Source organism: Cyprinodon variegatus, unplaced genomic scaffold (genome assembly GCF_000732505.1).
Source record: "Cyprinodon variegatus isolate N-32 unplaced genomic scaffold, C_variegatus-1.0 Scaffold86, whole genome shotgun sequence".
Lineage (NCBI taxonomy): Eukaryota > Metazoa > Chordata > Actinopteri > Cyprinodontiformes > Cyprinodontidae > Cyprinodon > Cyprinodon variegatus.
In genome coordinates this window covers 539,275-551,932 of record NW_015150539.1, presented here as the reverse complement: position 1 = coordinate 551,932, position 12,658 = coordinate 539,275, and the positions used below count along the sequence as shown (strand labels likewise).

General features: G+C 37.2%; 2 protein-coding genes across 2 annotated transcripts in view; both read left to right on the top strand.

The window, feature by feature from the left end:
- Positions 1–7,498, top strand: part of wdhd1 (WD repeat and HMG-box DNA binding protein 1) — a 23,596-nt gene extending 16,098 nt beyond the window's left edge. Inside the window, exons 17-26 of the mRNA XM_015373412.1 lie at positions 780–894; positions 1,319–1,450; positions 1,527–1,750; positions 2,174–2,304; positions 2,390–2,446; positions 2,987–3,018; positions 3,106–3,270; positions 3,501–3,643; positions 3,733–3,868; positions 7,126–7,498. Coding sequence (XP_015228898.1) covers positions 780–894; positions 1,319–1,450; positions 1,527–1,750; positions 2,174–2,304; positions 2,390–2,446; positions 2,987–3,018; positions 3,106–3,270; positions 3,501–3,643; positions 3,733–3,868; positions 7,126–7,308 — 1,318 coding nt within the window. The 3' untranslated portion in view covers positions 7,309–7,498. The remainder of the gene's footprint in view (positions 1–779; positions 895–1,318; positions 1,451–1,526; positions 1,751–2,173; positions 2,305–2,389; positions 2,447–2,986; positions 3,019–3,105; positions 3,271–3,500; positions 3,644–3,732; positions 3,869–7,125) is intronic.
- A 1,662-nt stretch (positions 7,499–9,160) lies between these two features.
- The window catches only part of LOC107083844 (GTP cyclohydrolase 1-like), a 19,635-nt gene continuing 16,137 nt past the window's right edge, over positions 9,161–12,658 (top strand). Inside the window, exon 1 of the mRNA XM_015373345.1 lies at positions 9,161–9,637. Coding sequence (XP_015228831.1) covers positions 9,283–9,637 — 355 coding nt within the window. The 5' untranslated portion in view covers positions 9,161–9,282. The remainder of the gene's footprint in view (positions 9,638–12,658) is intronic.

Sequence of the window (12,658 nt, the reverse complement as noted above, 5' to 3'; positions counted from 1 at the left end):
CGTCTCCGTCTTTACGACAAACGTTCTGGAAAACATTAGCGTTTCGTGTTCGTTTTGACTTCGTGTGGACGGGGCCTAAGTATCTGAAGTGTCAGAAGCTTTTTATTTGCTTCGCCTATCATCAGAGGCAGTGAACTCAGGACTTGACAAACATTGCACTGCATGTTTTAAGGAGCAGGCTCTATATTCAAGGCCCCTGGTGTGTCTCACCTTTACAATACTCTGTAGCGTTTCAGTTGTCGGGCCAATCGAGCACAGTGACACCATGGTTACTGAACCATCTTTTTGAACCCATGATGGTGTAGGAAGGTTCTTTCACCTGCTAGGAAAAGACATCAGGTTTTAATTGAAGCTCATCAGCAGAATAAAGGATTTCAGAGGACAAACCGGAACCATATTCTTAACTGGAACTTGCTGGAAAGTCTTCAAGGTTATTCCTGTTTCTGGAACATATTTTCCTACCAAACATTTTTCTTCCACTCAACTTTCCTTGAATATGCTTTAAAAAAATGTTTTTACAGTATATTAATACTCTGAGACAATGGATGAATTTGGGGTTTATCTGTTGGTAATATTTCATTATAATTCTAACAAAAAAAGTCTTTAACAATTTTACACAATATGCAATGAATCCATATTATGGGTTATAAAAGAGTGATTTATTATTTTTTTAATCTATATATTTTATATTTATCTATACAAATTTTTTTTCTTTTAATGCAGAGAATCACTCTCAGTTTTTCATGTTTAAATGCTCACTCTTCTCTTCTTCCCATCAGGTGTATTCCATGTAAAGGCTCCCGGTATCCTCCCACTCTGCCTCGGCCTGCTGTCGCCATCCTTCCCTTTAAGCTGCCGCTGTGTCAGACTAGCACAGAAAAGGGACAAATGGAGGTAAATACAAACCCAGAAGGCACCACTCACAGAAGAAGCTTTGTCTACCTACTTTTTTTTCCTTCATACATTTGATTTTTCAACAATTGTTTTTCATCCCCAATAATTTCTGAAAAGAAACTGAAACATTGAATTGTTTCAATGCCTAGCAGCACACCTAAACATGAAAACTGTTTATTGCAATTATAGAAAAATAATAAATATGTAGATATAGGAATAAATACATAAATATTTTTTATTGCTTAGCCCCAGTTACTGATATATTATTGTAGAATATTGCCATGGAGACTTGGTTTACAGTAAATTACATTTTTATTTTGAAGATGTATACATATTTTTATTACAAATATCAGAGTGAGAACTTTCCTGACGTTTTTTTGCCTCATTAAAAATGCCCTTTGCATCAAATTGTCTTGTTTTCCAGGAACAGTACTGGCGTTCTGTCCTCTTCCACAATCACCACAGCTTCCTGTCCTCCAGCGGCTACGAGATCGACGAGGCTGCTCAGACGCAGTCAGAGAAGGAGCAGCAGGAGCTTCTCATGAAGATGTTTGCAGTCAGTATGAACAAGCTTGTCTCAGCAGGGGGGATAGTGAGCACAGCTCTAAAGGCTTTTTTTTTTTTGGTTTTAGTTGTCCTGTAAACTGGAGCGGGAGTTTCGCTGTGTGGAGCTGGCAGAGCTGATGACTCAGAACGTGGTGACTTTGGCCATCCGCTACGCGTCCCGATCCAGACGGATGAACCTGGCGCAGAGGCTGAGTGAGATCGCCCTGGAGAAGTCCAACCAGCTGCAGGAGGATGAGCTGGAGGTCCCAGAGGAGCAGCCGGCGTTCTCTGGTGTCAGATCGACATCAGGGTAAATCAAAACACATCTTCTTTGTCAACACTTTCTATTTAAAAAATATTAGGATCAACCAACATCATCGTAAACATTATTGGTGCCGACGTTTCACTGGAAAACATTGATTTCTAAATAAGTATTTTTTTCTTAAAGTAAGTGCATTTGTTCTTGAATTGAGGAGGTAAGTGAGACACGTTGCCAATGGAACAAGACAAGTTACATTTTTAAATAAGAAAACAATTTCATTGTTTTTCTACCGTAGATGGGAGCCACTGATTTAGGATTGTGAAGCTTTCACAATCACCTCTTCTATGATATCACAAACACTACGTCTCATAAGGAATAAGTTGTAATATCTGGAAGTTACAACAGCATTCATCTTTAATTTACATTAAAAATTCAGTCAGCAAAGAAGGGTTACTGCTTTTATTTTGACAGGTACAGGCAGACTGAGCCCACAGATGATCCTTACAGCCCCAGAGAGAATCAAGAGGAGGAGGAGGAAGAGCTTGGAGAAGAAGACGATGGTGGGGAGACGGAGATGGAGGAGACAACGGAAACCAAGAAACGTCAGCCTCACCTTTAGTTCCTGCTTAATGTTTTTTTGACAAACACGGATGACACCAGTTGACTGTTCTCCTTTTATTTGTTTAGGTTTAAATCCTTTCGCTAAAGAAGCAGGTTCACCTGTGAAGCCGTCACTGATGCCAAGTGAGTCCATGTTTTTGACACGATGCAGAGGATAACCAGCATCTGCTAATATAGATGAGATCAAATGCCTGCTTCTGAACTCATGAGTTTTTCAGACCTGGGAGATAAAAACATGTAGTCTGGAAAGGTTTTTTGTCTGTATCAGTTCAGGAAAATTAGGAAAGAATCCATGTTTATCCATCCACTCTATCTACCTATCCTCACCATCATTCAATCTTCAGTTCATCCATTCTCCCATTGATCATTTAAACATCCATTTATTTCTTTATTGATCCTTGTGATCATCTGTCACTGTGTAGTAATAATGTTGTACAGTTTATTTTTAGACTCCTGTCTGACATCCAAGGCTCTCCATAGATCTTAGAGTTGAAAAAAATCAAATTATCCATCCATCTATTTACCTTCTGTTCCTACATAAATCAGCTGCATCATTCATCCCAACGTTAATCAAAAGTATTCTAATACTCTGTGAAATTAGGAAATAAAAATATGTAGGAGTTCTGTGAAATGTTCCTAAATCTTTCTTTTTGTCTGTTCCAGCTGGTAAAGTGGGAAGATCAAACCCTTTCAAAGTAAGAGCTAAAGGTTATGTGTTATAAACACCAGGTAATGTTTTCTAGTGTTTCTATTTCATCTTTGATTGTATTTGATGGGTTTAGGTTGCAGGTTCTGGAACGCCGACGTCCTCATCTGGAAAAACTCGGGTCACAAACATCCTGGACAACATGACATCTAGCAGGAAGTCAACTCCAATCAGCGGCTCAGCTGGAAAACCAAACAAAGGCCCTGTCCTCAAGCCACTGGCACCAAGAGCCAAATCTAAGGTAACTCCGTCCTGACAATTATTTTTAAAATGAGAACTTTCCTAACATCTAAACTTAAATAATGTTGTTTGTATTTTATGTTTACCTAAACATATTTTCTTACAGGTTTTTAAAATAAACCGTAACATATCTTAGGTATTAGAAACATAGTTTTGACCCTTCTCAGCTCCACTGGAAGCATCCATAACAAAACTTAAAATCTTTAACCCTCGATTCTGCTCTTCTGTCAGGCTCAGTCCACTCTGCTCCAGATCTCCAGCAACAAAACGGCTAACAAGAAAAACCAAGAGACGGCAGAGCAGGCTGCAGATCTGCAGAAACAGCCTGATACCACAGCGCCGCCAACACCCACAGAAAACACAGAAAACAAGAGGTGGAGTATTTTAACAGAAGGATCACGTTACTGAAACTTCCGCATTAAAAAATAATAAACAGAAAGCAACTAAATCTCTGTCCCTTTAGGCCAAAGACGGGCTTCCAGCTGTGGCTGGACGAGAACAGGAAGGTCATCATCGCTGATAATCCAGATCTGGATGAGACGGATGTCATTAAAGAGGCTATGGGACGGTTCAGGACGCTATCAGCAGACGAAAGACTTGTACGTTCTGAACGCTTCATTCTGTTCTTAACCACAATCTTATTCAGACACATTAGATACTCATTTGCACTGATGACGAAGGCTGCCTTAACACCGTCACTAGTTTTAGTTTATGAATAACTTCACGGACCTGCTCTTGTTTTCCACGAACTGTTAACCAGTAAATGCTGCTAACATTGGCTCTAAACTGCCGCTTTCACCACCACTGAAACAGTCCAGCTGTTTTATTGGTCATTTTAATCAGAGCTGCAGGTTCATGATACAGGTGCTGAACATTTTTTTAAAAGATTCATAATCAGACAAATGATTCCCACTTTCCCAAAAATGAAGTATAAGTAAGTAATCATCCAGAATTGTAGAAAAATGTTCCTTTAATATTGTAGCGCAGTATATAGTTTAAAACGTCTGTCCTCAATATTTTTCCTGCATAATTTTTTTTATACTTTAAGTAGTCTTAAAACTGGTAGTTCTACACTTTTACTTGAGTAAAAAGCTCAAGTTGATAACTTGTACAAAAGGATTTATACTTCTACTTGTGTAATAAAGATAAATAATTTTGACACCCTTGCCCAAAAGGGATGAGCAAGCAAACAATTGTTTGCTTTTAATAATTTACTCTTAAATTAGCAAATCATTTGAACATTAGTCCTGGTGCACAGTTTCAGCTGGTGTAATCTAAAGCACTTGTAGTTAGGGGTGCTTCAGATTACAAAACAAAGAGATTTATTTAGGGGCGTCGGAGTAGCAGGAAACTATATTTTTCCTAATAAAGACACGTTTTCAAAAATGTTGTAATTCAGGGCCTCCAATTCAGAGGTGGTTTGCCTTCTGTATTGCAAATAAATGATTTTGTAATTATAAACTAAACTTGCTGTTAATGTTGAGGTTTATAAGCCTGATATAAACATGCGTAGAGGTCACAGTGGAGCACAGCTTTCGTTTATCCCAACCCGGCCAAAACAGAAGCCGTTAACTAGACCAAGAATCATTAGTAATTACTGGCTGCTGATTGGTGCCCCTGTTGTGGGGTTTGATAGGACCCTAAACACATCACTAAAATTAGATTTTTTAATCTAATCCTCCCATCACTTTCTCAACAAAAGGTTTGGACTTTCTATAACAAACTTATCCACTATATGTAAAAAAAAAAAATCTAACATTTTCTAAGGAAATTACTTTCTTTTTTAAGTAAATTACTTTGGGGTGGGGGGGGGTACATTTCATTGTTTCGGTTTCAGAGATTTGTCTGACAAAATTAATTTAACTATTTCGTAATATTAAAGCTGCAAGCTTATCAAAATGTTTAAATTAGCACAATAGGAGTTCTCAATCATTCAGTTATTTCTAAAAATGAAGGTTGCTCCCTCTGAAAGAACTTTTTAATAATAATAATAATAATAATAATGTGCTTTTAATGCATGTAAAATGTGAAACTTTGCCAAGATCCCATGAACAGAAAAATTCAGCACCAAATTAGAATCATGTGTCATTGATCAGCACATACATTCAAACGTATTTAATTTAATTCAGATGTTGGCTCTTTCTGTTCAGTGTTGTCCATCAGTTGATTAGGTGAAAAATGAGGGCAGCTGTGTCAGAAATGAGACACCTCACCTTTTCATCTTCCTGCTCCTGACCCTGCATACATCATGTCTCTCAGCTTAAAACCAGATCATTCAAGGCAGAAAGGAAGCAGGAGGCGGGGGCATGAAGGGGGAGGGTCTCATGGCAGTTGCCTGGGAACCAAGCAGAGTATTTTAGCTGCTTTTTGATGTGAGCTGATGATAATGCTGTGAGCTAATCAGCGTAGGAGAGGAGCTGATATTTCTTTTTATCCCATCATTTTTTTTTATTATTATTTCAGGCATTTTGAGAATTATTGATAAAAACAATAATATGTTATTTCACCCTTTGGATGGAGCACAGAGCAGCTTAACACTTTGATCAATGAAACATTAGCATTGGATACTCATCACCAGGAGGGGGTGCCAAAAGTAACTTAGCAGTTGCATGCTTAAAGGTATAGTGGAGGATGTTCTTTTTCCGAGTGGATCATCAAAACAAGTGGTCCTCCTAATTGTCAATCATTCTGGTGATATGTTTACGTAAGGCCGTTCTGCGTGCTCGTCCCCATTTTCACTTACCGGTGGTGAGTCTGACATAGTGGAAAACTTTCTTTTGGAAACTAAGCTTGTATGAGCAATGCAAACAGCAACTTTTGTGTGTGCACAATGAGAAAAGGGTTTGTGCATGCTCTCACACGTGTTTAATAGGCGTTCCCTCTCAGGAGCGGGTGCAGGATTGTGCATGTGCATTTTTTGTGAAAATCCTCCTCTTAAACCTTTAAGCGTTTATAACCTCCTGAAGGGTTTAAATACACAACAAATTAAGAAGGGGGGAAGTAAGAAGGGAAATCTGAAAGACCATCTGAAAGTCTTTGAGTGAATTTAAAAAAGGTCTCTCTGCCAAAGCTTAGATTTGCTTACTACGGATCCTGTTCCCTCTTTAAAAATATGAAATCAGATTCATCATTTCCCAGAAAATGTTTTGTAATTTTAAGCATTATTTCCTAATCCTGTTTTGTTTTTGTTTTTTTGTTTTTTTTTCTCCAAAGAAAAGGTAAAATCATAAAGTTTCTGTCCAGGTTGTGTGGGCAGATATAATTGCCTTTCCTTTGACCCATAGAAGTTCTGGGTTGATTGAACTGCTTTAAAAGAATAGAAATCTTTAAAGTAAAATAACATTTAGATTTGAAATCAACATTTGATATGTTGATGTTGTGTGCAGGCTGTTATTACAATGTAATATCAGCTGGAAAGCAACAGTTTGCTGCTTTTCATGTCAAACTCCTGTCTACTGTTGAGGTTTCCGTTTGCCTAGATGAATATGTTCAACACTTTAATGATCGGCTGCTGAAGGTGAAGCATGTACGCATATCTCTGTGTGGCAGGTCCACTCAGTGGGCCTGGTGATTCATCCCTGATCTATTACGTCCAGGGAAACGCTTTCCCTTTGTTTTAAAGAGAGGAGGAGGGAGGAAAAAATAAAATCACGAGGGGAGGAAAAGAGCCGGCGGACCAAAGAGATGCAGCCTGTCAATAGTGATTATACATGACAGGATGCAATTTCCAGCTGCACGCTTGAGTGTCCATGTGTGCCGTTAGTCATCGCCATGCAGGTGTTTTAGGCCTGACGATGAGGAACAATCTCTATTTTGTCTGCAATTAACGTGGGCATCTTTGTGTCTTCCGTTTCAGTCGTGGACAGAAAGAGCAAAAGGACAAGCAGGAGACGCAGCGGACGCAAGGAAAAGGAAAAGAGCAGAAGGAGATGGAGGTGCTGAAAACGAAACGGTGGAAACTGATGAAAATAACAGCAAGAAGAAAAAGTCCCTGGATCCCTCTTCCAAGCTGTCAGCATTTGCATTTAACAAAAACTGAATGTTTACTGTTGAAACGGACAAAATGTCTGTTTAAATATGTGATATTTTGAGACTAATTATTTTTTTCTCAGTTAGCCTGATCAGAGGATCGTCATGTTCTGTCAAATACAGACAAATTCTCTTTCATTGTTTTATATTCCTATTGTGTGAAAACTTCACTGTATTTTATCAATTTAATAAATATTAAAATTCATTACTGCCATTATTTTCCATGAATTGAGTTGACCTATTGATGCCCAATACAATGTTTTAAAAGTACGAAAGTTTACATGACCTCCTCTTAAAGAATAGGACATATTTAGTCTTTTAACTTTATGTACACCCTGTTGCTGCCATAGGATTTATAAAGTAGAAAAAATACAGATGCACTGGTTCAAACACAATTTATTTGATTTTTGACAGACCAGAGAGTACAATTTAGGATACTACTGCTAATATTGGGAGTTTTACTGAGGTCTTTTCTTAACCATATAAAGTCCCAATGTCCTAAAGAGACAAACATCTAGTATCTTGTTTATACCTCTGTTAACATAATCATACTATGCAAATAGTAAAACTAAACTAATATGGGTTATTGGGAAGGTTTGACAAAGCCTTTTACTAAAAAAATACAGCAGCATCGCTTCGTTTGACAAAGATTGCTGTGAATTGATCAGAAGACTTTTAGGAGAAAGTTTTGAATCAACAGTCATGATGTTGGATAAACCAAACTGGATTTTAGCAGAAATACTTTAAACCTTTATCTGTTCCTAATATCTACTGCTCATTGTATTGGGGAACTCCTTTCCGTATGCCATAGTATTCAGGAGTCAAATCTAAGCCCATTTGTCTGACGGCTGCAGACCACTGAACCAGAATGGCAGAAAATGTTTAAGGTGGTAAACTTGTCAAGTCCAAACCTCCCTATTAAGATTTGATGGTATATTTCCATAGGTTTGTTAAAACAAAGGTATCTTTAAAACCATGACTCTTTAAACCAATTTTCCACATGTACTACATGCTTATAAGTACAAATCTGACTTTGAAGAATTTAAGTTACTGCATTTTGCCATTACCACTTATAGTGTTTACATTGTGGCAAGCTATCTCCAGCAGCGAAAGATGCAATTAAACACTGTTTTTATGCTTCTGAGAGTTTCGCTTTTTCTTCTTATAAATTGTAAACTAAACAGTGGCAGGAAGAGCAGTAATCCATAGGTAATGTAAATCCATGTAAATCAGTAGAAAAAAAATTATTTTTAGGATGCATGCTTTTATATATATATATATATATATATATTTATAGTAAAAGAAAGATATCTATATATAAATCAAATCTATTTTTCCTTCACCAAAGCAGCAGATACATTTTTTTTTCCTTTTTTCCCTCTTATTATGACATTTATTTTTTTCAATAACTAGCCTGGTTTTTATTATCCCCTCTGGGAGGTTATTGTCTTTTAAAGGGCAACAAAATTATGTTTCACAACAAACACTGAAAATATAACAATCACTAAATGTTTGCAGTTGGTGGTGTGACACAAGAACAAGAAAGTTAATAACTTATGTCACTCTAAGCAAGGGAAATAAAAAGAGGTGATTAGTTAAAAAATAAAAGATTTTCCCTTATTAATAATATATTTCATTTATTAATAAAATATTTCTTTATTAATAAATGAAATATATTGATCGTCCAGCCCTTTAAATGGAAACACTATGTATGTTCAGATGAAATGCTATAAGGTTGTGATAAAATGATAATTTCTGAATGAGTCAGAAGGAATTGGCTCCACCCCCTCTCAGTGTTCTCAGCCAATAGGAGTTCTCCCTGGATTATCCTGCTGTTATAAAGGAGCGGTGCTGAGGAAGAGTTTCAGAAACACATCTGTCATCCAGAACCTGTCCTGAGACGTTTCACCAGGTGCTTTACTCATCCTTGATAAACAACTGAAAACCGGTTCAACAGGCGGGTTTCAGGAAATAAAAAGCGGCGATGGAGCACTCTAAAAAGACAAAGTACAGCCCAGGAGACAGAAAGGACTCCTCAGAGAGCGGCTCCGTCCTCAACGGACACTTTGACGGGTTAGTGAAGCGGCCGGCGGCCGCCTCTCAGGCAGCAGCAGCGGGCTCCCATCGGGGGAGCAGCTCGGTGATGGAGAGCTGGAAGGAGGAGCGGACCAGGAGCCTGGAGGACAACGAAATGAGCCTGCCTTCTCTGGCTGCAGCCTACACCACCATCCTAAGGGGGCTGGGGGAGGACCCGGAGCGGCAGGGGCTCCTGAAGACCCCCTGGAGGGCCGCCACCGCCATGCAGTTCTTCACCAAGGGCTACCAGGAGAAAATCATCGGTGAGTTTGGATGAAAGCTGCTGCAAGCAGAATGAGATTTATCCTGCAGGCAACAGGTGAGAAGTTCTGCTGGCAGAGACCCAGTTAGAGGACCTCAGCGCTGAGATCAGCAGACAAGGTCCACTAAGTTTCCCATCTACAAAATAAACAACTTTATTTATATTATAACCTACTGTATGCTTTGAAAAAAAATCACATTGTTGAACAACAAATACACTGATTATTATATTCAGTCCATTTACACTTTTCAAAGTGGGGAACTATGTTGGGGTGTAATAAAACATCCCAAATGATGTTTTTGTTTTCAGCCTCATACCTGCAAACTTCTGGAGGTGTGCCTGAAGATGGCTACAAAATCCCCCTTTATTTAATTTGACCTGTTGCTATTATATGATAGAAGATGACCCCTAAAACAGACTATAGAAAGTTGGAAATGTGCACATATTAAAAAGTGCAACACAAAAAAGTACTTGCCTCCTATTATCACGGTCTTTGATGAAGCATCATTCTAATTCCCCAGCAACACCCCTACTCTGCACTACGGAAGAGGATTAGGGCAACTGAGAAAAAAAAAAGTTAACTGATATTAAATTTTTATTTCAGTATAATATGAGGAAAAAAGTCAGAATTCTGACTTTAATCGTAGAATTTAGACTTTAATTTCAGAATTTAGACTTTAATCTCAGAATTCTGACTTTTTTCTAAGAATTCTGAGAAAGTCAGAATTCTGACTTTCTTTTCCTCAGAATTCTGACTTTAATCTCTGACATTAATCTCACAATTCTATTAAAGTCTTTGAGATTAAAGTCAGAATTCTGATATTTTTTCTCATATTATACTGAAATAAAATTTTTAAATCAGTTGACTTTTTTATTTTTTCAGTGGCCCTAATCATCTTCCGAACTGCACTGACTTTACTTAGATGAGCTTAAACAAAAGGTTTCCCTACTTCTATGACTTACATTTAGCATTATTTTAGCTTTCAATTACCTCAGTTTGAATCAATATCTGAAAAAAAATTTTAATTTTCCGCTTTGAAGCACTCTTTATCAAATGTATAAAATAAGTAGATAAATGCTGCAAAACAATCTAAAATATATACTTAAAACCTTTGTGGGACAGATCCCTAGATTTATTGCAAGGCCTCCATGCCATCACCCTAATCTTTCTCTGTCTGATTCAAGTTAAGACCATTGACATTTTTTAAAATCACTTGCAGAGTGTAGGTAGTTTTAAGATTACTTTTTAGCATAAATGGGTGATGTGTTTAATTTGGTTTATAACAATGTAATACATTTTACTGACTTTTTTTTTTTTTTTTTTAAATGCTTCAGTTTACATATGAGAGACTTTCCCCCAAATCAATACAGCCGTTGTTTGATTTAGGGGAAAAGCCTCCCAACTGTGACACTGCAAACCGCTATGCTTCTGTTGCTCTGAAAAAATCTTTTTCTCTGTTTTTTTTTTTTTTGTTCATTATTAATTCAAATATCTCCAATTATAGATCTATACTTTGCATTGTTTCATTTGATCTGTAAAAGTATCCACAGCAGCTCAGAAGAAATGGATACTTATTCGGTGAAGTAATGCCAAATAAGTAACAAGTGCTAGAAGTTGGCAGTAAAGCCTTGAGTTGTAAGCATGCAAGCTCTGTTAATTGCTAATCTTAAGAAATGTGCATATTGCAATTCTTATATGCTTTTACAATGTTTGCATAATACGATTTTGCTAATCTTGAACAAAGGTCTTAGCTCTTAAGTAGAATAAAGGCACTTTAAATCTAAATCTACCCCTGCTTGTTAATTAGATACAGCCTTATTTTCTTATGTTGTATTAGTTTTCAGTTGGATTAAATCCACTAAACTGAGAAGTTTAAGAAAAAACATCTGATTTTAAGTTCTGCACCCAACTTTATAAGTTTCTAAGTTATAATTTTGGTAAGACTGAGACAGACTGATTTTAATCTTTAATAAATGATTTAGTCATAGATAATATATTTTTATTATCATAGAAATCTTTACATGTTTTTTAAACATAAAAACGTTCTCCTTTGTGGAAGAACAGTTTTCGTCTGTCCCATCACAGGAGTAAACTCCTGTACAAAGCTCAGGCAGGGGTTGCTGAGTCCACAGGGGTGGACTTCTCCATGCTCTACAACGTGCTGGAGTGGCTGGAGCCGGGGATCTGCCCCCTCCACAGCTCCATCTGGATGTAGTTTTGCTGTCATGGTTGTTGTTGTTGTGTGTTTAGAAGCTTTAAACTTAACTTGATGGGTAAAAATGTGTGGAGCAAGGTGATTCTTGTTTTTAAGTATGATCTCACCTGGACAGTTTTTGACCTACAGTATGCTTGATCCTCTTGGGTCAAGGCAGAAGATGGCGTGGATAATGATGGTATGTATATCTGCCATCATTACGATGGAGGTGGTGCATCTCCTCTCTGCTGATAGGCTGCTGTGGGAGCCGCCCCTTTGACTTGTTGGGAAGTAAAGAAAAACCAAAAACACATGCAGATCGAAGGCTTGAGATGTTTATGGAGGGTTACTGCATTGTTTTCCCAAGGAAATATTACTTTTTGTCTGTGATGTGCAGGTCTCAGATTCGGCTTTTATAAAAGCCTTCAGTCGTTAATAAATGATCATGGTGTCAAGACCAGCAAAAGTTATGCAGAGATTTAACTGAATTTGTGACGTTCTTTCAAAGAGTTCTTTCTGCAAAATAGAAAATATATATAGTTGTGCTTAAAAGTTTACACCCCTCCCATAAATTGACACAAAAAATTAAAATAACACAAAACTGAAAAAGTTATAATAAATACAAATTTAGTAAATTATAGTTTAGTAAATTAAAATATTGATTTAAAATTTTTGGTTAAAAAATATTACTCTAATAAACAAGAAATACCGGACAAAATAAAGTACCTTGCTCATGAACAGAAAACCATCACACCTGTCAACATGTGCAGAATTCTGATTGAAAATTTCCTCAACTTTACAGAAAACACCTGATTTCAGTGATTTCC